The sequence below is a fragment of the Trichomycterus rosablanca genome, chromosome 21 (genome assembly GCF_030014385.1).
Source record: "Trichomycterus rosablanca isolate fTriRos1 chromosome 21, fTriRos1.hap1, whole genome shotgun sequence".
Lineage (NCBI taxonomy): Eukaryota > Metazoa > Chordata > Actinopteri > Siluriformes > Trichomycteridae > Trichomycterus > Trichomycterus rosablanca.
Window position 1 is genome coordinate 9,496,420 of NC_086008.1, and position 25,155 is coordinate 9,521,574.

A 25,155-nucleotide genomic window follows, 5' to 3' on the forward strand; every position below is an offset into this window, starting at 1 on the left:
TAACATACACAGGTCACATAATACTGAAGTTATTAATGTATATTACTGCATATTGCTGAGACATAAATATTTATCCGGTATTGTATGTCAGGATTCCCCAATTTCATTTCAGGATGGCCATTGTTTGGCACAGTCTGGTGTCTACCCTGCTCAAACACACCTAATCCACATAAACTTTTTAATATCTAAAAGGTTTAGTAGATTTTTTAAAGCAAGAAAATCATCATAATGTACTGAAATCCTGGTCTTTTGGGGTTGAATTGGGGAATGTTTTGATGTTGCTTTTGATGCCTTTTGGTTTCACATTTTTCTCATTATCAAAAGCAAAAAGCAGTAATTAAATACCAAATATATGACCACTATAAGTCACCAAAATGTACTGCTTTTTATGTTTACTAAAAACATGAGATTCTTTTTGTAAAATAAACTCATGCAGTAATTGCAAATAAAGTAAAAAACACGTCAACATTTATGTTTATACATTTTTATATTGCATACTATATAGATTTATTATATAGACAAGTAGTGAACATGTTTTACAATACCCTGTATATGTGTATTATTGGTACATGGAATAATATTGCTTCAGATTGTATTATTGCTCAGTATATTTATGCGCCCCATTCAGCGACTCCTTTGTATGCGGAAAAGTGTGAGTAACCCATTATTAGTAATCTGTTAATATTTAACACACAGAACAAGTACAGTACAGTAAAACAATACACTTCACAATAGTGTATATATGTATCTATATAATTACAGTAGCCTAGTAGGCTAAACCGGCAACACAGTCAATGTACATGTACTACATTGCACCTACAGTATTCAGATAGCATTAAGGTTGAATATATTAAAAGTTTTTATTTTAAACATTGGGAGAAGCACAAATTACAATGGTTTCTGGGAGAAAAACACATGACTGACTGGAACTGTTTAGTGAGACAGAGTAGGTGTCCTCAAAGCCAATGTGTAGTCTGTAGTTTTCTAGTGCACTGAAACTTTAAGCAATAAATACTGTATAATATAAATGTATAATATGTAAATAGGTAGGGTAGTCAATGATTAATAATACATATATGTCGTATTTGTATACCAAAATGACCTACTAATTTAAGAAGTGTTCTTCATTTACTTCATCTGCGAATTTTTGGCCGTACGTCACGACTTCAATAAATCCAATTTAATTAGCAAAAGCAAAAAAAATAATAATAATCGAATCATGATTGTAGAACCAGCTAATTTTTATGAATGTACTGTATATATTCACAACATACCTAGCACCCAAAACAGTACTACTTCCATAGTTAAGTGTACTATGTAAGTAGTTTACTGCAGAGTGAAATATTATTTTTCCCCTTTCCTTTGTCTGGTTGTGGTACCCCCGTCCACTCCATTGCTCTCCTGCTCCGTCCTAAACCAAATATACAAAAACATTTTAATAAGCTGCTTTTTATGATTTTCAAACAATAGAAACTGTAAACCTTAAAAACTGTAAACATGTTGATTCTAGTTAGTAAGAACCAGTGCAATAATGGCCCTTTTTGGGACATTCTAGTACAAAACCATGGCCATTAAAAGAGTTTGCAACTATAACAGCCTCAACTCTTTTGGAAAGCCTTTCCACAAGATTTTGGAGTATGTATGTTGGTATTTTGAAGCTCTTTTAACTAAATGAAAACTGATGTTCCTTGAGCATTTTTTGTATTTTTGGTATAAAAGGACAAGAGTATTAAGGGGATATTTTGATGTGGCCTGCATTAAGCCAGCTGCAAATATACTTACAGTGTACCCATCTGTTCAGAGTTCAGACTGCTTTCTGTCAAAACAAAACAAGAAAGCAGTTGTAACACACTGCACTGTTTAAATTATTCTTGCAGCTTATTTTGGTGCAAGTACATTGTCCATATGTCAATTTGTGTGGCTGCAGGTTTTTATACCAATTAAGTACAAGCACACCTGATTTTACTTGTCAGTCTTGGTCTTAGTCTTCAGGTAAAGCTTGTGCTTAGGTGGCATGAAAATCTGCAGCAACATATCTTGTTAATAAGATTAAACACCCCAGCTTTAGTCCCTATTACCTGTGATTGTAGCATGGTCATTGCGACTGCGGCTGTATCTTTCATAGAGCAGGATAAGAGTGACCAAGATGGCTACTTCAGCAGCTATAGCAAGGAATGGCTTGAGCGGCTCGGTGAAGGACAGAACTCTGAGCTGCATATGTGACTCACTGTGAGCAATGTCGTAAACTGCACTGCATGTGTATTTACCAGAGTCTTCCTCAGTCAGGTTCAACACAGTCAGTTTGGTGACATTTTTAGCTAAGAGGATCTTGTAGTTCAGGGGGTCAGCTGTGTCACTGATAAATTCCTGAGTGAAATACAAACATAAGTGTAAGGATTCATGGTTCAAATCCGTTTCCCATACACAATAAGTAATTGATGAGTTTACACAATTATACCAATAGTTACTCCACTCCACAAGACCTGGACAAAAGTCCTTTTAGTGTTTACTCTACATTTTTTATATATTACTGCTACATTTGCTACATTCCTTTTAGAGATATCCTTAATTTACAATTCAACAACATTACACTTGTTTTAATGTGCTGCCTAGTCATTATTATTTTTATTAATAAATGTCATCAAGTCGACTTCTGGTGACCATATGGATAGGGTTTTTCCAGAACATCTTGTCTTTTGTTTAGGCACCAGGCTTCCTTATGGCATATTCAGTGTTCCTCTAATTGTATTCATCCATCTTATTGCTGGCCATCCTCTTCCTCTTTTACCTTTACCTTGTACCTTTACCTTGTAATCTGGTTATCTGGGCTTCAAGATAGAAAGTAAGGTTTGATTCGGTCCAGAATGCATGTCTTTCTTCCTTTGCCATCCTAAGTACTCTCAAAAGTTTTTGCCAGTGCCAATTCAAAGGCATCAGTAGCACACTTTTTGATGTCCAGTTTTTACATCCATAAAGAACCACAGAGAGGACAATAGTGTGAATAATTCAGATCTTTGTTCGGAGAGACAATTCGTCACTTCTTTGATGACCTCTTTGAGTTTCATCCTGGATTCATTTGGTTCTCTGTCATTTATGTAAAGCATCTGAGATTGGTTGCTGATGTTTTCCTTGAGTACACATGGTTTTATTATTTCTTTAGTTTCACTTGCTAGCTTGCACATTAGAAGTGAATGGTTCACAATTGGCTTCATGCAATGTCTTTGAAATTAAAATTGAGATTGTCCATCTCCTGATGTAAAGAGTTTAAAAATAGCATCCAGAAGCCTGACACATACAAATACTACAGGTTCATGCGGTAGTGTGTCCTGACCCATTTACATTTAATGCATTTTCTGTAACTGTATTTGTTCCTAGTGCTTACCTATATCTAATCAATTATAGTTATATAGGGTGATGCCCTATCTATTAGAAACTCAACAGTACTTCACCTTCTCAGTGCCGTTAGTTTTATACCATTTCCAGGTGTTGGGTGCAGGCTTGATGGCACACTCCATTACCACAGAATCTCCAACATAGCTCACAATGGGTCTGTCTCGCTTTTCTTTCATAGTAGGCACTGCTCAAACACAGTCATACCAAAAAACGTGTATGTTGCAATCATTTAGTCACAGAACAAGAAACACATCTTAAAAATGTTTAAATTTTACTCGCATACCTTTTAAAACAAATGTGGCTTGTTCTTCCTTTCCCAAATAGCTGAAGATACATGAATAATTTCCTAAGTCACCTGTCTGTATATTAAAGCTAAAATAAAAATAGAAATGGTGTCAAATTATGTAACTTTTATTAGTCCCAGTATAACTGATAATGTACTGCTTGGTAATAATTTTAAGGCACACATTACTTTAGAATGTGATTGTATTCTGTAGCATCAAAACCTTTTTCACCCAGACTAAGGTGCCTAATCCAAATAATCAAAAACCCCATATTTACCATACTTTATAGTTAGGTAAAGTTCTTCTGACATCTGCCAATCCCAGACTGATCCACCAAACAAAAGAGTTAAGTCTGATTCATTCAAGTCTGCTTCCATCCAATATATATGTGATTTAAGCTTTGCATGGCTGCCCAGCTACAGAAACCATGAAGCTTCCGGCAAACAATTCTTGTGCTGATGTTACATTTAGTGACAGTTTAGTCAGGAACTTTTGGGTTAAGGTTGGTTGATGTGGCTGTATGCCTGATTTTATGCGTTTGGTATTAATTAACATGGGTAAAGTAATATAGTGTTTTGCTCAATATCGTTTCATACTTACGTCCTGTGGAGGATATACTGTTCACTGTGCCGCTGAACAGTTTGACGTGAATTTTCAATTTCATCAGCATTTTTTCTCCAGTATCCTGTTATATTCAGGGGTTTACTTGGAATATCAGTCATGTGACATGAAAGTTCTACATTTTGGGCTTTTAGAATTTCAAGTTCTTCCACAAGGACATGACTTTGACCTGTGCGTTGAAAGATTGGAACCTCATGAGCAAAAGATATGAGATTACAATTTATTGTACAATACTGTCCTTAATGTGAACACATATTGATAGACTCACACCAGTACACCATACACTATACCATACACTACCATGTTATTACCATGTTGGTGTCATTACAGTGCTAAGAAGGGTCTTCTACCCAAATAACATCTGGTCGATGGGGGTCCTATGAGGCCCCTTTTGATTGATGAATATTTTTTTAAACTAATGTCATTTGTCAAAATTCCTAGTATATTGTGAATGCAGATCACCTTTGGAAACTATCGTCCGGCGTGGTGTAACAGCCTGGTCAGTCACTGGAGAAAAGGTGGATTCTTTAAAGAAATAGGAAACACATAGTAATAAGAGTGATGTTTGTAGGGCTACATGACATTTATAATCTCCTAATGGGAAGCTAACACAAATCTAAATAGACATTTAGAGAGGCAAACGTTAACAGAGCTTACCCATCATAAAGATTTTGACAGAGTTTTATTTACAAGACACTGTATGTAAAAACTGTGTCAGTTTGATTTGTTGGTTAATGTACTTCTGGAGTATCAGAGTCACATAGTAATAATATGAGCTAGTTTGCTAGTAATGTAAATTAGAAAAACGATTACAGCTATATACAGTGTATGACAAAAGTGAGTACACCCCTCACATTTCTGCAAATATTTTATTATATCTTTTCATGGGACAACACTATAGACATAAAACTTGGATATAACTTAGAGTAGTCAGTGTACAACTTGTATAGCAGTGTAGATTTACTGTCTTCTGAAAATAACTCAACACACAGCCATTAATGTCTAAATAGCTGGCAACATAAGTGAGTACACCCCACAGTGAACATGTCCAAATTGTGCCCAAAGTGTCAATATTTTGTGTGACCACCATTATTATCCAGCACTGCCTTAACCCTCCTGGGCATGGAATTCACCAGAGCTGCACAGGTTGCTACTGGAATCCTCTTCCACTCCTCCGTGATGACATCACGGAGCTGGTGGATGTTAGACATCTTGAACTCCTCCACCTTCCACTTGAGGATGCGCCACAGGTGCTCAATTGGGTTTAGTCCATCACCTTTACCTTCAGCTTCCTCAGCTTCCTCAGCAAGGCAGTTGTCATCTTGGAGGTTGTGTTTGAGGTCGTTATCCTGTTGGAAAACTGCCATGAGGCCAGTTTTCGAAGGGAGGGGATCATGCTCTGTTTCAGAATGTCACAGTACATGTTGGAATTCATGTTTCCCTCAATGAACTGCAGCTCCCCAGTGCCAGCAACACTCATGCAGCCCAAGACCATGATGCTACCACCACCATGCTTGACTGTAGGCAAGATACAGTTGTCTTGGTACTTCTCACCAGGGCGCCGCCACACATGCTGGACACCATCTGAGCCAAACAAGTTTATCTTGGTCTCGTCAGACCACAGGGCATTCCAGTAATCCATGTTCTTGGACTGCTTGTCTTCAGCAAACTGTTTGCGGGCTTTCTTGTGCGTCAGCTTCCTTCTGGGATGACGACCATGCAGACCGAGTTGATGCAGTGTGCGGCGTATGGTCTGAGCACTGACAGGCTGACCTCCCACGTCTTCAACCTCTGCAGCAATGCTGGCAGCACTCGTGTCTATTTTTTAAAGCCAACCTCTGGATATGACGGCGAACACGTGGTCTCAACTTCTTTGGTCGACCCTGGCGAAGCCTGTTCCGAGTGGAACCTGTCCTGGAAAACCGCTGTATGACCTTGGCCACCATGCTGTAGCTCAGTTTCAGAGTGTTAGCAATCTTCTTATAGCCCAGGCCATCTTTGTGGAGAGCAACAATTCTATTTCTCACATCCTCAGAGAGTTCTTTGCCATGAGGTGCCATGTTGAATATCCAGTGGCCAGTATGAGAGAATTGTACCCAAAACACCAAATTTACCAGCCCTGCTCCCCATTCACACCTGGGACCTTGACACGTGACACCAGGGAGGGACAACGACACATTTGGGCACAATTGGGACATGTTCACTGTGGGGTGTACTCACTTATGTTGCCAGCTATTTAGACATTAATGGCTGTGTGTTGAGTTATTTTCAGAAGACAGTAAATCTACACTGCTATACAAGCTGTACACTGACTACTCTAAGTTATATCCAAGTTTCATGTCTATAGTGTTGTCCCATGAAAAGATATAATGAAATATTTGCAGAAATGTGAGGGGTGTACTCACTTTTGTGATACACTGTACATATTAACATTAACATTTAAATTTATAATTAATAAGCTAGTTCTTGTGTTAACTTTGTATAAAATGTTGCATACAAGATGTGGCCTAACTGTGTTAATTTATTATTATTAATTGTATTAATTTAACCTAAAAGACAAGTATTAAACCCCAGGACCCCAGAGCTGTGCGGTACCCAGACTGCTTTTCGCGCCACCATGCCACCCTGTTCAAATGTATTGATACAAACTATAAGGGAAAAACTGTTTCATCAGGCTTTTTAGCAAATGGCTAACATAATTACAGTGGAGAATAATTGTGGATTAAAGAAACTACCTCAGAGTTTCTCAAATCAACTGTGCATTGTGTAACAAGACAGGATTGGGCAGTTTCATTCTACCTTTCAGCAGCCATTTTCACACCTTACTAGTTCTAGTAATACTGCATGGAAAATTACATAAAAGGGCTTATTTTTAATTGATTTCACATAGTTTTGGAAGCAATATGTAATTTTTGATGTGATCTTTATTTGGATTATTTATTTATTTGGGAGTATTTACTGTGGGGCCTCTGCGTGGGTTTCCTCTGGGAGCTCCGGTTTCCTCCCACAGTCCAAAGACATGCAAGTTAGGTGAATTGGAAATACAAAATTGTTTGTGACGGTGTTTGACATTGAATTGATGAATTATGTGTTACTTGGAACTACCTGTCCTGTCATGAATGTAACCAAAGTGTAAAAATAGACCTAAGTCTATTTTTTTGTAATAACACGTTATAAAAACCTATTATAAACGTCACTTAGTTACCAAACCCATATAAAATGACATAAAACATAAAATAGATTACTGTGTTTAACATGTAATTTAACTAAATTAATAAAACACAAATGAAACACTATTCTATTCCAGAAAGCTTTTCAGAGAAAACGTACCTCAGAAACCAAAAGAACCCAGAAGGTAATCTTATTAAAAATACAAAGGTTACTAGGTTGATACACAACAATAACATGCATTTACTTTACCTGTGTTCACATCTTGACAGCACAGCATGAAAAGAAAGAAATACACAGCATTTGGGGTAGAACTTAGTCTGCGTCTCCTGGATGTCCTCTGTGTTTTTCGGATGCAAGGCATTTTAGTGGCTGCTTCTCAGATGCTGGACCAGAGAGAGACTACAGCGTCTGCAAACAGGCCTCCTCTCACACTCCTCCCCTACCGTCTCTCTGCAGCCACGGTGACTCGGCAGCACTGGGATCTGCACTTTGTAAATGAAACATGAGGAAGGAGAGCGAGACACAGCCCAGCCTGTATCAAATGATCCTGCAGCTAACAGAGTCACGTACTGCCCAGCATAGAGGAAGGGAGCTGTTTGTAGGATAATGAGATGGTATCGAACAATACATTTCTGGCATCCACTGGCTAGCTAATTAGGAATTACCAGTATGACTTTTTTAAAGTTTATCCAATAAACAGTGTATACAAAGATAAAATGATGTAAATATTTCATCATACTAGTTTATTAATCTATTTATCTATATAATAAACAGATGAATTAATCAATGGGCCATGCTAGAAATCTCACTTTTAACTCAGTACTTTCACAGAATACCACATAAAAAAAAAAATATATATATATATATATATATATATGTGTATGTGTATATATATATATACAGTGTATCACAAAAGTGAGTACACCCCTCACATTTCTGCAGATATTTAAGTATATCTTTTCATGGGACAACACTGACAAAATGACACTTTGACACAATGAAAAGTAGTCTGTGTACAGCTTATATAACAGTGTAAATTTATTCTTCCCTCAAAATAACTCAATATACAGCCATTAATGTCTAAACCACTGGCAACAAAAGTGAGTACACCCCTAAGAGACTACACCCCTAAATGTCCAAATTGAGCACTGCTTGTCATTTTCCCTCCAAAATGTCATGTGATTTGTTAGTGTTACTAGGTCTCAGGTGTGCATAGGGAGCAGGTGTGTTCAATTTAGTAGTACAGCTCTCACACTCTCTCATACTGGTCACTGAAAGTTCCAACATGGCACCTCATGGCAAAGAACTCTCTGAGGATCTTAAAAGACGAATTGTTGCACTACATGAAGATGGCCAAGGCTACAAGAAGATTGCCAACACCCTGAAACTGAGCTGCAGCACAGTGGCCAAGATCATCCAGCGTTTTAAAAGAGCAGGGTCCACTCAGAACAGACCTCGCGTTGGTCGTCCAAAGAAGCTGAGTGCACGTGCTCAGCGTCACATCCAACTGCTGTCTTTGAAAGATAGGCGCAGGAGTGCTGTCAGCATTGCTGCAGAGATTGAAAAGGTGGGGGGTCAGCCTGTCAGTGCTCAGACCATACGCCGCACACTACATCAAATTGGTCTGCATGGCTGTCACCCCAGAAGGAAGCCTCTTCTGAAGTCTCTACACAAGAAAGCCCGCAAACAGTTTGCTGAAGACATGTCAACAAAGGACATGGATTACTGGAACCATGTCCTATGGTCTGATGAGACCAAGATTAATTTGTTTGGTTCAGATGGTCTCAAGCATGTGTGGCGGCAATCAGGTGAGGAGTACAAAGATAAGTGTGTCATGCCTACAGTCAAGCATGGTGGTGGGAATGCCATGGTCTGGGGCTGCATGAGTGCAGCAGGTGTTGGGGAGTTACATTTCATTGAGGGACACATGAACTCCAATATGTACTGTGAAATACTGAAGCAGAGCATGATCCCCTCCCTCCGGAAACTGGGTCGCAGGGCAGTGTTCCAGCATGATAATGACCCCAAACACACCTCTGAGACGACCACTGCTTTATTGAAGAGGCTGAGGGTAAAGGTGATGGACTGGCCAAGCATGTCTTTAGACCTAAACCCAATAGAACATCTTTGGGGCATCCTCAAGCGGAAGGTGGAGGAGCGCAAAGTCTCGAATATCCGCCAGCTCCGTGATGTCGTCATGGAGGAGTGGAAAAGCATTCCAGTGGCAACCTGTGAAGCTCTGGTAAACTCCATGCCCAGGAGAGTTAAGGCAGTTCTGGGAAATAATGGTGGCCACACAAAATATTGACACTTCAGGAACTTTCACTAAGGGGTGTACTCACTTTTGTTGCCGGTGGTTTAGACATTAATGGCTGTATATTGAGTTATTTTGAGGGAAGAATAAATTTACACTGTTATATAAGCTGCACACAGACTACTTTTCATTGTGTCAAAGTGTCATTTTGTCAGTGTTGTCCCATGAAAAGATATACTTAAATATCTGCAGAAATGTGAGGGGTGTACTTACTTTTGTGATACACTGTATATATATACATATATTAGGGCTGTCACACATTAGGGCTGATTAAAAATTTTAATCGAGATTAATCGCGACTAAAGAACAAAATTAATCGCGATTAATCTCGATTAAAAATTTTAATCATGTGACAGCCCTAATATATATGTATTTATCTCAATTAATCGCAAACTAATAATTAAGCAAAATTTGAACAGTTATGCACATTGTTATTGCACATTTATTGTTTACCAATAAAATATTCATAAAATATGATAAAATTATTAAATCTAAATTCATTGTAGAAAGCACATTATCTGACAAAAGTGAGGATCTTTTCCTGTTCATGACCCTGACACTGAAATCAGGTGCACCAACCATAATGTTTTGATCTAATATAAGGCATCAATAAAGCATCAAAACACAGATATGATTATTTCATAGATCTATTAAGAAAACCCTTTAATACTGTGTTTGTGCAGAAAGAATACTGGGAAATACTGTTCTAAATTACCATTTAAACACCTATAAATACCTGAAACAGTCAAGTTAGCAGACAATATCTATAAGTAATTGACTGTAGCTATATAAAAAAGTGTTAATTTAAACAGTCCATGTAAACAAATATAAATCATGTTTATAACCATGTGATAGAATAACCTGAATAAACTGTAGAGATGAAACATCACGCAGAGTTTCACTTCTTAGGAGGAAAAGGAGGCGGAGCTACAGTTTTGATGGACAGCTCTAGCAGCCAATGGAAATACTCGTTACAAAGCTTGCGTGATTTCATTCATCTTTTCATCAACACGTAAAAAAAGTGAAACCGCTAAAAGTAGTTTATCATCGGACAATTCATGCGCTTTACATCCCAATTCATCTGAAATACAGTTAATTACTACAGAGACACAAATGTATGTGGCACAAACAGCCAAATAAAAAGTTAGATTAAAAATTTTAATATATATATATATATATATATATATATATATATACTGTATATATACTGTATATATATATTTGATCTCAGTACATACACTGAGAACAACTAGGGCAGATCAAATTTTATAGCAGAATTTCACACAGAGTTCAAATTTGTTGAACCATGAAACTGAAGTTGGTCAAGTGTTTTCGGAGCAGTATTCTGAGACCTTCATGCTGGGGTAATGTTTTGTCTATACTGCCCCCCTAGTGCTGTGACAAGGAAGCCACAGGTCTGGCATAAGAAGCAATATATCATTTAAACCCTTTGCTTCAGGTGTGATGTGCATGGCTGAGCTGCACATTACAACCTTTCCTCCAGTGCAGAACCATCTGTATACCTGGTATACACTGTCATCAATCTTAAAAGATAATTGGTAATAACAGAAGCACTTCAACTGAAATGTATATTTTATAGTCCAATAAACGTAAGACATCAATAAAAGCCTGTCAGAACTACATTTGTTTACATATATCAGTGTAATCGGTACATAAACAGACACTGTGCTAAAGATAAAATACAATAAAATAAAATAGATCTACATAAAAAAATAATACATCTAAATTAAATACTGTAAATACTGTACTGCAAACCATTTTCTAATACCAAATATGACAAAATATACCATATAGCTATAAAGTTATCACATATTCTGTTCAACAGACTTTATATAATACAGCTGAGGTATGGATAAATATGGCTAAAGCTGAGGTCAGTAAATCATAGTCATAAAAGCATGTGATCCAATCATTAAGTCAAATGAAAAATAACTACTGCAGAAATCTAAATCTCAGGACTGCCACGAAGTACATGTTATCTACAAGTCAGTGTAACCTTTATATTTTACTGTATATAAAACATATGAGACTTTTTAAGGCCTGTTAAAATGGGACTGAAGACTTAAAAACTGATGAACTTTCTGTCTGTCCTACTGTTTATATAATTGCAAACTATCCATTAGCCTATTCTGCATATCTTCAATATCTTCAGTGGCTTCGATGGGCACACTGGGCAGAGACATGTAAGGTGAATTTGAAGTATTTTCATAGTGATATGCATAATCATCATGCCGAGGGGTTCCATAACCCACAGCAGCTCTGTGCAAAGGCTCAGAAACATGGAGGTAGGGGTTGCTGGACTGTGGATGCAGGTAAGGAAAATGATGCTGCAGCAGACACTCAGCTCCAGGACTTGGACTCGGGCTAGTGGAGGGGCTGTGAGGCATAAGGCACGTCAGCTGACAGCTGTTTCTTCTGGGGGTCCGGTGCAGATCCAGCCTGGCTATGAGGGGTTTGCCGATGTCTACTTCCTTGGTCCAGTGGACTTGCTCATCTAGAGACTTAAATTCAGCCTGAAGACAAACTGTACAGACCAGGTTCTCCTGTGGGGAAGAGAAAGATGAAAAAAAAAATGGACAAAAGAAAGTTAGTTTGTTATATTCTTAAACATTTTAGATCCTCACTAAGTTTTTGTAGTGTGTCTGTGGGAATTTATGTCAATTTAGTTGAAAGTGCTCTTGTGAGTTCAGGCACCGATGGTGGACTAAAAGCCTAAATTTACTTACCAAACTCATGTCTTTATGGACCTTATTTTGTGAACAGGGCCACACTTGTGCTATTTAAATATAATTTATTCTATAAAATTGATTTTATACACCTGTCAGCAATGGGTGATGCTTAAACACATGAACCCAATAACTACAAAACAATTGTCCACATACTTTATATAGCCTTTATATAGCCATTATGTGAAGATTCGCAATAGTAAAACCGAACTGAATTAATTTAGAATTTTATAAAAATTATTAAGAGTAGATTGACTGACTACATATCACCACGCCTATATAATGTATGTCTGACCTTGAGCTTCTGAAGGGAGCTGAGTCTAGTGTAGAGGCAGTGCTGGGGGAGACTGCCTGTGAGCAGGTAGCTCCCTGTCTCCTCTGGGGTCTCCTTATTCATCAGCTTAGGATCCAGGTCCTGTAAGAACAGGCCAAATAAAATTCTTACTCTGTGTCACCAATAAACTGGCCAAACTTTACCTGATAAAGACAAATAGCTCTTACAGATAGGTTAAGGAGATGAGCTTGGCATGAGGACATCTCTTCTGGCTTTTTCACAATGTTAGTGTAGATGACCAACACATTTGAGAACTCAGCTGCAAAGCCCAGCTTGAGCTTCACACCACACTCGAAGTCCATAGTCATGCTCTCTGGTAGTTCTGGAGTAAAAAAAAACACAGAGCTGTTTGTTTTTATGTTCCTTTCCTAATGGAAAAAAGTCTAGGCATCTATCTACACTAAGGCTGATGGGGCAGGTGCTTGAGCACCATCTGGGGTCCATCTATGTATGTGCAAAATGTATGTAAATCAAAATTCCACAAACACACTGGATAAGTTTGGTCCAGTCTTATGAAGAGTTTTGTTTTCAAATGAATTAGCATTACCATTTGCTTTAGCCCAGAGAAGGCTGTGAGTCTGGACTACGTCTGAACTCTCTCCAGGCTGGATGGGGTCAGTCAGTGAGCGTCTCTCAGAAAGACTGCTGCGGATCTCAAGAGCCTGTTTTCCTTTGGTCGGATCAAACTGGCCCATATCTGCAGTGCAAAACACAACACTGGAGCAATCACACTTAATTTATGTTGCTCACTGAGACTACCAAAAACAGTAAAGCTCATGTTTGCTTAACTTAAATTCTATTCTACTTAAACATTAAAAATACTACGACTTGCATATTTTACAAATAGAAAGATCACATTTTAGATGAGCGGGCCCCACATAAAGTAATAAAAGTAATAAAACTTAATATAAGTAATATACTTTATTAGTGTGGTAATGTATATTTAATGCACTTTTCCCTTGGTACTCAGGTGGCGCAAAAGCAAACCACACTAGTCCATTACCGTTAAGATCTGGGGTTTGAATCTCAGTGGTGCAATCATTTACATTTGTGGCATTTAGCAGACAGTTTTATCCAAAGTGACTTATGATTATAACTCAATACAATTTGAGCAATTTAGGGTTAAGGGCCTTGCTTGGGGGACCAACTGTGGCAACTTGGTGGCAGTGGGGCTTACATCGACATCCTTAGGATTATTGGTCCAGTACCTTACCCACTAAGCTACCACTGCCCAATTAACCAGTTGGTCGTCTACAGAGACATAATTGTCTATGACTGAGAAGAAGGGGGTCACAGTGTGTCTGTTCCAGTCATCTCTCAAGTTGTTGGGAAATTAACTAATTCTCTTATTCTGGCCAGTGTCTGTTAATTTTTGTTTATGTTATCTGTTTATTTTGAGTGTTATATTTGTCAGTTGGTTATTGCATTTTGATAAGATATCAATTCAAAGTTATGATCCGCAAACCTTCTGCTACTCTGTCCAGAAGTACGGTAATCTTTTCATCCTCTAAAAGCCGCTCTTTCAGAAACTTGATGAACACGCCATTGGTGAATCCAGTGGAGCTTAACTCAAAAGCTTCAGCATCTTGACACCTTTGAAGGTTAAAAAATATTACAATATTACAAATCAAATTATTTTGACTAAAACATAATTAACCTCCTTCACCTTTATAAACAGAACAGGCTAAAATAAACATAATGGCTAAAATAAACAGCTTTAAATGTGGCACTTACGTGGCATAGCCAAAAACGATGTTGGCTGTGACTTTAAGCATAACATTTGGCATTTCGTTATCATGAACATTTCTGAAATGATATTAACAGCAGGATAAAGATTTAAATATGAGACTTTTCAAGTAAACAAAAGCTAAATGAGATATTAAAGGCCACCTAAACCAGGTCAGTTATGAATTAAAAGCAGTAAGTACATCACTTCAAACCACTGTTTACCTTTTCCTGCACATATCAAGAAGGAAGACATTAAGACCTGTTTCCTTTTCCTGCATCAGTTTTAGAATGCTCTGCACACACAGGCAGTTACCCGAGCGGTACGGGTTCGGAACATCAACCGGTACCATGAAACTATTTCCAAAGTTCTCATAACCATGTCCAGCATAGTACAACAAGCCTACAGAGAAATAATTTCAAACATTAGTAAACTTTGACACTGTGTTATCATCTCAGTAGAACTTTTTATGAAGCTGGTGTACCATAAACGCCTTTATGCAGCAGGGAGAGAAACTCTTCAACAGCATTGCGCATCTCAGACTCAGTCAGGTCCAGCAGTGAGACCACTTTAAAGTTGAGTTGACGAAGCAGGTTGGTAAGGTCATACACATCCACCATAGGTGCCTTTAGCTGAGGGTGGTTCTGATACGACATGTTGCCTATTAGAAGAGCCACTTTGTCAGTGGCTGTAAGAAACACAGAAATGGTATTTTAATTATGTATAAGGTTGCTTTTGCACTATTGAATGTGCAATTCAAGTTCACGAAAATACATAGATATGCTGATAAACTTCATTATTTTACCATTTCAATAAAAATATGTATATTTAAATTTAATATGTTTGAAATGAAAACATTGATCTTTTGGCAAATTTGCATTGTTTACAGGAATAAATTTCAGGTACAAACAACAAACATGCTGGAGTAGTATGTGAATAACATTTCTGCATTACTCACCATATGGCTTTTCAGGACTGTCATCTGACAATGAAACAGACACGATTACACACAAATAAAAAAATCTTGATACATAAAGCACCTGATCTTCACATTGGAATGCAGACAAAAGTAGTAGACCAAGTACTTTGTGACTGTAAAAATTTACATTTGGAGGACTGAGGTAGTATAAACCTTATTTCCAGAAAGGTTGGGACATTGTGGAAAATACAATAAAACAAAACCATTTTGTAAATATAAACAAATTTAGAATTTGATACCTATAACACACAACACACTTGGGACAGAAGCATTTTTGCCACTCTGTTACATCACCTTTCCTATTAATTAGGAAAGGAACTGAGGACATGAATGGTTGCAGTTTTGCAATGGAATTTTTGCCCATTCTTGCTTGATATGAGACTTCAGCTGCTAAAAAGTCCATGGTTGTCGTTGACTGATTCTCCTTTTCATTACGCACCATCCAAGTTTAATATGAGACAGATCTGGACTGTAGACAGGACAGTCAAGCACACACACTCGGTGTCTCAGATGTTATAAAGTATTGCAGGCATAAAACTCTTAATCTAAACAAACAAAATTTCTTTACATTTACAAAATTAAATTGAGTCGGTCAGTCTAAACATTAAAAGTATTTTTGGTACTGTTAAATAAAGCTTCATGAGAATAAAAAAAAAAAACAGATTATTGCTATTGCATTTTACAATCTGTCCCAACTTTTCCGGATTTTGTTCTGTACAGAAGACTTGTTAATGTTGTGTGGATTTAATAAAAAAAGCGATGCTTTAGTAAATTTGGAAAATTTAAAAAATACTTACTCTGTGCAATGGCTATGAAGTCATCTAAAGAAAAAATGCAGTAATAGATTAATATAAACTGTTCAAAGACAAATCAAATAAGAGATGCAAAGCAACATTGTAGCCTATTGGCTATGCCAGAAATAGCTACATAGGCAGTTAATTTTAAAACACATGCAAACATAGATAGTTATTAATTAAACATTTTGTAGATCTGCATTACATGCAGAATGTTAAAACCATTTCTGGCTATTACGTTGAATGTTCACTATATTGTTTCTCCAATTTTAAACAATGATTTTAAACAAGTATCAATACTTGCATGCATTAAAAGTGTAAACACAATAAAAGACTGAAAGAATCCAAAGGTGAAAGACCCACATTCCAGTTTCAGAGCATGCATTGCAATTCATTCAAGTATGTGCACACAAATGACTACATCTCACCACCATCTCTGACTTCAGCAGAGGTCCTTAAACCCCCACCTCAATCCAACGGTCAGCACAAGAATATGAAAGAGTAATGGTAAAAGAAGGTAAATACAGAAAAAGAGAATGCAGTTAGCATGTGCTGATTGGAAAATATGATCCAGATCCAAATTTTGACCCACTGAGAAAAAAGATTAACCAAAATCTCCAGAGAAGCAGGAAGATCGACTATATGTCTCAGCACTTTATGTCTTATTGTATACCTTCTGAACATTCTGTTGCCCCTGTAAACTGGAGCGTCGTCTTTGGTCCCTTTTCTTTAGGATAAAAGCAGTTATATGAAGACTGAATTCATCTGAGTTACTATGTTTTAATAACACATTAATCTAAAGCCTGGTTTATGCTTTCAGTGTGAACAGGCCTTTTAAGATGGTCGGAAAAACACATCAGATGGTTTTAATTAGGTAAAGTAGTTAAATTATTTAAATATTGTATACCATGACCGGGTTACATCTGATCAATCTGGTCAGTGGGTGTTGATTTATTTTTTAAAATAGCAAATTTTTAAAACAATTTTTTTAAAGTGCTCACTGCAGTGTAGCTCACAGCTAAGTTTTAGTTCAAAGTAAACAAAAACATACAAAGAAAGTACAAAGAAAACAACAACAGCCTTATTTAGGTGTAAGCATGTAAGCATTCTGTTTAAACAGAAGTATAAACCAGGCTTTACTAATCACATGAAATGAGCAACAAATGTTGTTGCCATACCTACGAGGATCTTTACTTCATTGCTCCAGGTTCTCTCATTGTTGCAGGAGATTTCGCAGCGATATCTTCCCTCATGCTCCGGCAGCACATATGAGATCTAATACAACCAATAAAATGTTGGTTTTTATGTTGGTTCTTTTTATAATATTATTTTTAATATTGCTTTTAAAACTGATGAATTATCAAAGTATGTACTTGGTGGAGGTAACAACACACTGCCACCCAATTCTTGCCCCCACCTTATTTATTAGTTTCTTAGATTTCATTAGGAATGATAAAATGTTTCACCATATAAGGTAGGAAGACAATCATAACTGACTATTATGCAAATCATGAAATGCAGATTACAAAAAAAACAGCAGTGGCAACTATTAAGTAGAAAAGGGTTCTCTTGCAAAGGTTCTAGATAATTCATATTTAAAAAAAATATGGTGACACAGGTTACTCATCTCTTACACTAAACTTCCTCTTGATGGCATTCTTAATTGGAATCCCATTTCTGTACCACTGGTAAATTGGTAGCGGCTTTCCCACAGCTCCACATTCAAGATGCAATATGTCCCCCACCAGCAAAGACTGATGTTTAGGCTGTATCACGACCCTCATTCTTCCCTCAGAAGGAAGAGACATCAACCCTGTTGGAATGAAATTAGATTATTAAGAAAACACCAGTAATACTTGAATGCTATTTATTGGACTCCAGAGTGAAAAAACAATTTAATAGCTTACCACAAGCTGGCATAACATCCAGCACATCCACCTGAAGCCAACTGCTGAACTCAAAGGAATCACCACAATTCACCCTGCAAATGTAGAAGCCAGCATCTGTGACCTGGACAGGACTCAGCATAAGGTCTGGAGAGGAGCTATTGGGAACCTGAGGGAAATTCAACAACAAAATGGTCAATGAGCAATTTTGAAACGGTTATGGTGGGGTACGAAAACAAACTATCATTTTATTTTGTATTATACTCAAGGCGCTTTTAATTATTTATCAACAGTAACTGCTTTACCCTGACTGTACCCACATCTAAAAAAAATTTGAAACAGACAATCTACGTAATGACCTTTTTTGATTGACATATAATTTCTATTTGCAAATACTGTCTATAAAAGGGTACCTCTTCTTTTGCCTTGAACCACTGGTACTGTACGTTGGAAGCGGCAGCAGCATAGCAGCTCAGGCGAACACTGTGTCCAGCAATTGCAGACACAGACTGAGGCTGGAGAAGGATTTTAATACCTATAAGGATCAATTACAAGAAGATTTGTATTAGTTTAATAAGAAGAAATTATAACAGTCATAAAACTATCCTCTTAAACATGTAAATGATAAATAATCTGTCCCAACATAGTAATGGATTGTGTGACCAAATAAGGGGTGAGATTGTAATGCCTTGTTAATTTCCTACTAAACGGATAGACAACTGAAACAGTCATTAAAAAAGCAATAGTCATTACAGCAAGCATGTACAGCACATAGGAAGTGTTTAGTTAACCAGATCCAATTTGCTGCAATTATATTAGAGGCGAAATGGCCCATAAACAAAGTGCTTTTAAATTTTATAATTAAAAAAAGTTGATATAAAAATCTTCCCAATGACAATATAACTTTAAAACAATTTATTAACACTTTAACTAATTGGTGACAAATAATGTACCAACTTGCAAATTTTAATAAATTTGAATTTCTAAAATGAGTGTGTTGTACAAATGTTACTTAGGAATGTGTAGACAAAATGTTGTGAAAGATGCCACTTTTCCACTTCATGATTCCCTGTCAAAAAGTATGAAAAGTATGATCCCACTTTTATTAGTTGTTTCCATTGCCAGGTAACCCATACAGTGATCATGCTGACCAGGGCCCAAGGGTACTGATGCGGTCTGTATGGGTGGTGCAAAAAACAGTGCAGACAATTATTGGTTAAACAAAATTGCCATAGAGTGAGGCGATGCGGGTGCCAAACAGAGTCATAAATAACATTAAAAAAAAAAACATAAAAAGGGCTTTGGAAAATTAAGCACCACAACAACCGCAGCAGGGTAAACTGAAAATCGTCCTGTTGTTGCCACTGCTACGCTATTTGTTGCCACTCATATTTGCCCCAGTGACTAGTGGAGATTGACATCACAACCTCATCTTCATTGAACTCCTCCTGCCTTTACTAATACACGTGTGCAACTGGAAGCAGACATTAGCACATTAATTGCTATATTGATAGTTTTGGATTTGGGTGAATATCAAATTGCACTGTATGGTACCATGCAATGGAAAAAGGAGCATAAGACAAAGGTGGATTTTGCAAGGTACCTGATTTAAGACACTGAATGGCTTCACTGTTACCCATCATCTTTAGAAACTCTACCAGGTTACCAAGTGTGCAACCTCGATCTCCCATCAGTCTCAGCAGACTGCGAGAAGGGCTGCCTTTTACCTCCAGCACCTTCAGAGAACACATCTCTAGGTCATCTGAACTGAGGGAAAGAGAAAGAGCAAAGTAATCCACATCTGTTTACACTTTTGATTAGAGGTCTTGAACAGTATTAGAAAGCTTTTAATTTGAATTAAAGATATAGTTACCTTACTTTAAAGCGCCGGTCATTGTTTACAATCTCCCCAAGTTTTCGCCATCCTTTACTGTTTGCTCTGTCTAAACACTCACAAAGTCTTCTTAACACATATTCCTTTAGAAGATTTATGTTCAGTGAATTGTCAAATGAATCCTGAGACATAGTTGTGATTTTAAAGAACCTCTCTGGGTTATTTGGTTTGGTAGGTCACCTGCAAAACATTAGTAATAATTTTATAATTTTTCATATTTTCTACTTTTCCAATATTTTTTGTAATAATTTACATAATATACAAAAAACTGTTGAGTTTTTAATGTGGTTTAGCACAAGATCCGGAATGGTCATGGTGAAACAATTAGTTGAAGGACCTTTTGTTTTGGTTAGGAGTCTACCAGCATAGCACATCTTTGCCCACTATTCCTTGCAAAAATGCCCCAAATCTGCCAGTTTGTGAGGGCATCTCCTAATTTTAGTTTTCATTGTTATTTTTTCCCCGCTAAACGATTTTAGTTTGTTTTTCAATTGAATTGCACAGATTATTGGTCACGTTAAGGTGGAAATAAATTTTAAATGATTTATCTTGGTCTTATTTTTTTACATCACAAAAACCTGCCATACAGGTAAAGTTTAGCACCGAGTTTTGCGTGATATTTTCGATATGTGTTTGTTTTATTGAGCTGGTTAGAATTAATATAAACTTAAACTGCATGGAATATGTTGTGTACGGAACACTGTTGCTTAATGCTATGGCTAACGACAAGGAAAAACAAGCACCGTACCGTAATATCAAAAGGTAAAAGCAAAACTTGACTTATTGCTTAAGTTTTCTATAAATACCACTGTAAATGAATGCACTTACCCAAAACCGATAAGAGAAGTTAAAATACAAAACAACTAAAGTCTATTACAAGCTCCTCAAAATAAGTGATACATTATAAATGTTTCCTTGAACAAGCCGAGTCGGGGAAATTTACTCGCACTAGAACATGGCAAAGTCCTAAATGACTCACTTTCTTACATATAGTTTACTGAGTAAGCTTTAAAAAGCATATACCTTATTCTCTAATTAGGGTGCCTATGTAGTAAACTATGAACTATTTGTAGTTGGGCCTCTGTGTTGCGTGTTTACTTCCTTGATGTTTGACATACTTGTGAAGGTGCACGGCATCTTCCATCAGAACTGAAGACTGCTAAGAAAAACGCAATATCGAAGTTTACAGGAAACTACAAGACTTATAATTGCTTATTCGTATCTGCGGCTCTGCATTAAGATTTAACACAGAAGATTTGACACACTATATAGACAAAAGTATTGGGACACCCCTTCAATTCTTTTTGAATTTATGTGTTTCGGCTACAACAGTTGCTAACAGGTGTAATAAATCAATTATTTAAAGGGAATTATATGCTTCCAACAATAACAGCAACAGTTTAGGAAAGGCCCTTTCCTGTTTCAGTATGACTTTGCCCCGTGTACAAAACAAGCTCTATAAAGACATGAAAATGCTCGGGTTAAAGAAGCTCTAGTGGCCTGCACACAGCCCTATTATCAATTGAGGTTTTCTTGACCAACATCTGTGTCCAGACCTACACATGCTTATTAACTGAATGGGCACACATTTCCACAGACATACATCAAACCTTGTGAGATGCCTTTCCAGAAAAGTGGATGTTGTTTTAGCTGGAAAGATCACACAGATGTTACTCTATTTTAAAACCATTTGTGTTTAAAATGGGATGTCCAACAGGTTCATGGTCTGGTGTCTAAATACTTTTGACATTTTAATGATTTCTTCCATGAATTACATGAATGAATTTTAGGTTCTTTATAAACCAGTTAATGTTTTCTAATAATACGCAGGGTCAAAACAGGCTTATACATGCAAAAACATAGTGTTTATAGACTTTGTAGCCAAAGAACAACTTCTAATTTAGGGCAGACCTAATTTTCGGAAGACATATGACCATTTAGAGAAAATGGTTAGTGAGAACATTGATGTATGTATATTTCTTAGCAAATTTTCAAATCAAATGGGAAAAAAAACTTTTTCTGGAAAAAGCATTGTGCTCTGTTTATTCCGTGACAGAAAATAAGTGAATTTATTTATTTATGTCATGTATATAAAGTTTACAGTATATAAAGTTTAGTTACTTTACAGTAACCATGAACCTGTAGTCAGTTTCACATAGCAAGCTGATTTCTTAACGTTTGGCTGGCAGCTCTCTAAACATAACAAAGAAACAAGAAACAGAAGTATTAATATCAACATTAATTCATTTAAGGATTAAAATAAAGCAAGCCAGCACACTCTTTGCTTCGTATGAAGGCTAGCATGCTAACATGCTAGCATGTAGCCTAAATACGGCAAATAAAGCAGCGCTGTTTGAATATTTATTTAGTGTCAACCTTAAAATAATTTATTTTAGTTTTTATCTTTTTTTTTTTTTTTTTTTTTATAATTTAGCGCGTCCAATTTCACCCCGTCAATCATCCTCTCACTAATGCTGGTCCCTGCTCCTGATTGGGGCTGATGAGGCCGTTCCACACCTCCTCCGACACGTGCACAGCTAATCGACCATCTTATCACCCACACTTGACGAGTGCAGCGTGGCAGAGCACCGTGCACGGAGGATCACACACTCCGCCGCACCCCCTCCCGTCTCCATGCAAGCGCCACCAACCAGCCAGCAGAGGGCGCAACCGCCCCAGTCCTGAGAGAGTATCCCCTCCAGTCTCAAATCCTGCCCCCACCACCTCAACAACAGGCCAATCGTTATTCATATAGCCGCCCAGCCTCGACCGGTGAAGGCAGAGCTGCATTTGAAACGACGCACTTTCGAGATCCAGCCCTGGTTGCAGCGCGTGTCTTTACCGCCGCGCCACCTGAGCGGAAGTTTTTATCTTTTTATTAAGTTTATAAGGTAATACAACCGTTAAAAAAAAAGGTTTATGAAGACAGATCTAGGGACGAAAAAGAAACCATACATAGACAGATTATATTACATACATATGTGTATATACATACCTATATCTGTATATTCACCAAACTTTCAACCCCCTCACACACCCCCCCCCCCCGTATCTCCTTCCCCTTTAACCCCCTCTCCTTTACCTACCCCCCCCCCTTCCCCCAGCCTGGCCTGGAATTATGTATGGTCACACTGAGCAGTGTAATGAAATAAGTAGATAAATGGTAAAAAAAAAAAATAATTTAAATAAATTTAAAAATTTTTATTTTTATTCATTACATGTCAGGAACTAATTTGTAAATTTTTTCTTCAATAAAAATGAGGATGGGACCCCACGTTTTATAAAAAAGGGACCCTTTCAAGGAAAATCTTAGCTTCTCAAGCTTTACATAATTTAGAAGTTCCTGAACCCATCTATCAAACACTGGGGGCGCGGCGTGTTTCCACTTAAATGGAATCGTGCCTCTTGCCAACAATGTAGAAAAAGCAATGACTCTCACAAAGTGATCGGCATTGATACTCCATAGGGAATACCAAACAAGGCGGTTACAGGGTTGGGGTCTAGGTCGCTTCCCAGAGCCTGTTTACAAATCTAGGACATGCCCAGAACATATGTTCATGATCAGCAGGTGATTGTTTACAAGATAATTTATTTTAAACAAAATTGTTAAGTAAAGTACAACACTTACCAAAATTAGACTGGAGTTGGGTTAACGGAAGATGAAAAAGCCCCATCAGACTGGTGTACATGCTACTCAAAAATAGCACAATCAGGAAGAAAATGTTCGTCGACTTAGTTTAACAAAGGTTCCACTTCACAAAACACATTGAGAAAAACAAGTTCACTTTTGCAAAAAGCCTTAAATGAAAAGTACAAAGTAATTTGCAACAACAGGTTACAAAAGTTAAAACAAATGGCTACCCGATCACAAGAAAATCATTTTTGCCTGATTCACCAACAGCAAGCTGAAAAAAGGCGGATTTACACGTAAATTAACTTTCTTAAGTTAATCTGATTGAAAAGTAATTTTTTTGTTTATTAAACTTAAATATTTTAGCACATTTAATGTACTCTGCATTTTATAGTAGAGCAAAAAAACTTAAATAATTGATGTATGTTGTACTAAAAATGTTTGATTAGATATAAAGTCCGGGCTTACAGTGTGGCCCTGTTCGGGGTGTGTTCATGTCGTGTCTGGTGTTTCGGAACGTGACCCTGACCAGAATGAGTTTGGTAAACAGAAATAAATGAATAATTATTAACAAGTGTCCACGCCCAAAAATTTAATTCCCGACTTAAATATGGTCCACGACAAGCAGTCTTACATTTAAATGATTGTAAATTCAGTTCATGACGGACAGATATTTCAGTACTTGACTAAGGTTTTTTAAGGTTAAATAGCCACTGTTTATTTTATTTAGTTTTTTAGTAATATACAGAAAGGTGGGTTAAAGCGTCAACTCATTTGTTTCCCCACATCGTCCTGTCGTCATTATGTAGTTTAGCACTCACTTCTGTTCACTGTCTGATACAACAACTACAACTCAGCTGTGCTCTGCACATGTAATACCAGCGACACTCTGAATACAGGCACATCAAAACGGTAAACATTTGTTTTATGCTTTATAATGTTGCATAATATTACTGTCTAATATTATTGCCTGTATAGTAATTTAAATTTTAATGCAGCGTTTAGTTTACCCAGTCTCCGTTCTGACTCTGTATTGTATTATTGTTATGGCAGAGCTTGCATTAGTTACAGGTAACGTGTTTACAGTAGTTTTGCATGTACTGTTAGTGTGTTATGTTTTCATTTATTTATGGTTACATTTGCTTTCCAGTCATATTAATTTTATTAACTAGCGAAACCTGAACTAACCTTTACTTATGTAAATATACAATTCTTGTTTTTAAAGAGATCATTATAAATCAGTTTTTTATTGGCATACAAACCTATAACTTCAATAGTCTTTAAAAATAGTCTTCATCATAAATGTTAAAAATAGAATTTTTAGTTATTTTCCCAAATTATCAATGCGTAACAACCAAATAAAAAATACATAGTCATCTAC

General features: G+C 37.0%; 2 protein-coding genes across 2 annotated transcripts; both read right to left on the reverse strand.

The window, feature by feature from the left end:
• Positions 1-468: 468 nt before the first annotated feature.
• On the reverse strand, positions 469-7,766 carry emb (embigin). Its single transcript, XM_063017744.1, has 8 exons — positions 7,719-7,766; positions 4,761-4,823; positions 4,278-4,467; positions 3,677-3,765; positions 3,450-3,577; positions 2,079-2,367; positions 1,783-1,816; positions 469-1,411 (listed from the first exon to the last, which is right to left on the reverse strand). Exons 1-8 carry the CDS (start codon positions 7,744-7,746, stop codon positions 1,345-1,347), a joined length of 888 nt encoding a protein of 295 aa, XP_062873814.1. The 5' UTR covers positions 7,747-7,766; the 3' UTR covers positions 469-1,344.
• A 3,746-nt stretch (positions 7,767-11,512) lies between these two features.
• On the reverse strand, positions 11,513-21,046 carry malt1 (MALT paracaspase 1). The gene is made up of 17 exons (XM_063017745.1): positions 20,972-21,046; positions 20,123-20,323; positions 19,853-20,016; positions 18,663-18,784; positions 18,271-18,418; positions 17,998-18,176; positions 17,542-17,638; positions 16,367-16,390; positions 15,549-15,572; positions 15,075-15,278; positions 14,815-14,992; positions 14,599-14,670; positions 14,330-14,457; positions 13,412-13,561; positions 13,032-13,186; positions 12,826-12,945; positions 11,513-12,347 (listed from the first exon to the last, which is right to left on the reverse strand). Exons 2-17 carry the CDS (start codon positions 20,272-20,274, stop codon positions 11,895-11,897), a joined length of 2,370 nt encoding a protein of 789 aa, XP_062873815.1. The 5' UTR covers positions 20,275-20,323; positions 20,972-21,046; the 3' UTR covers positions 11,513-11,894.
• Positions 21,047-25,155: the final 4,109 nt, after the last annotated feature.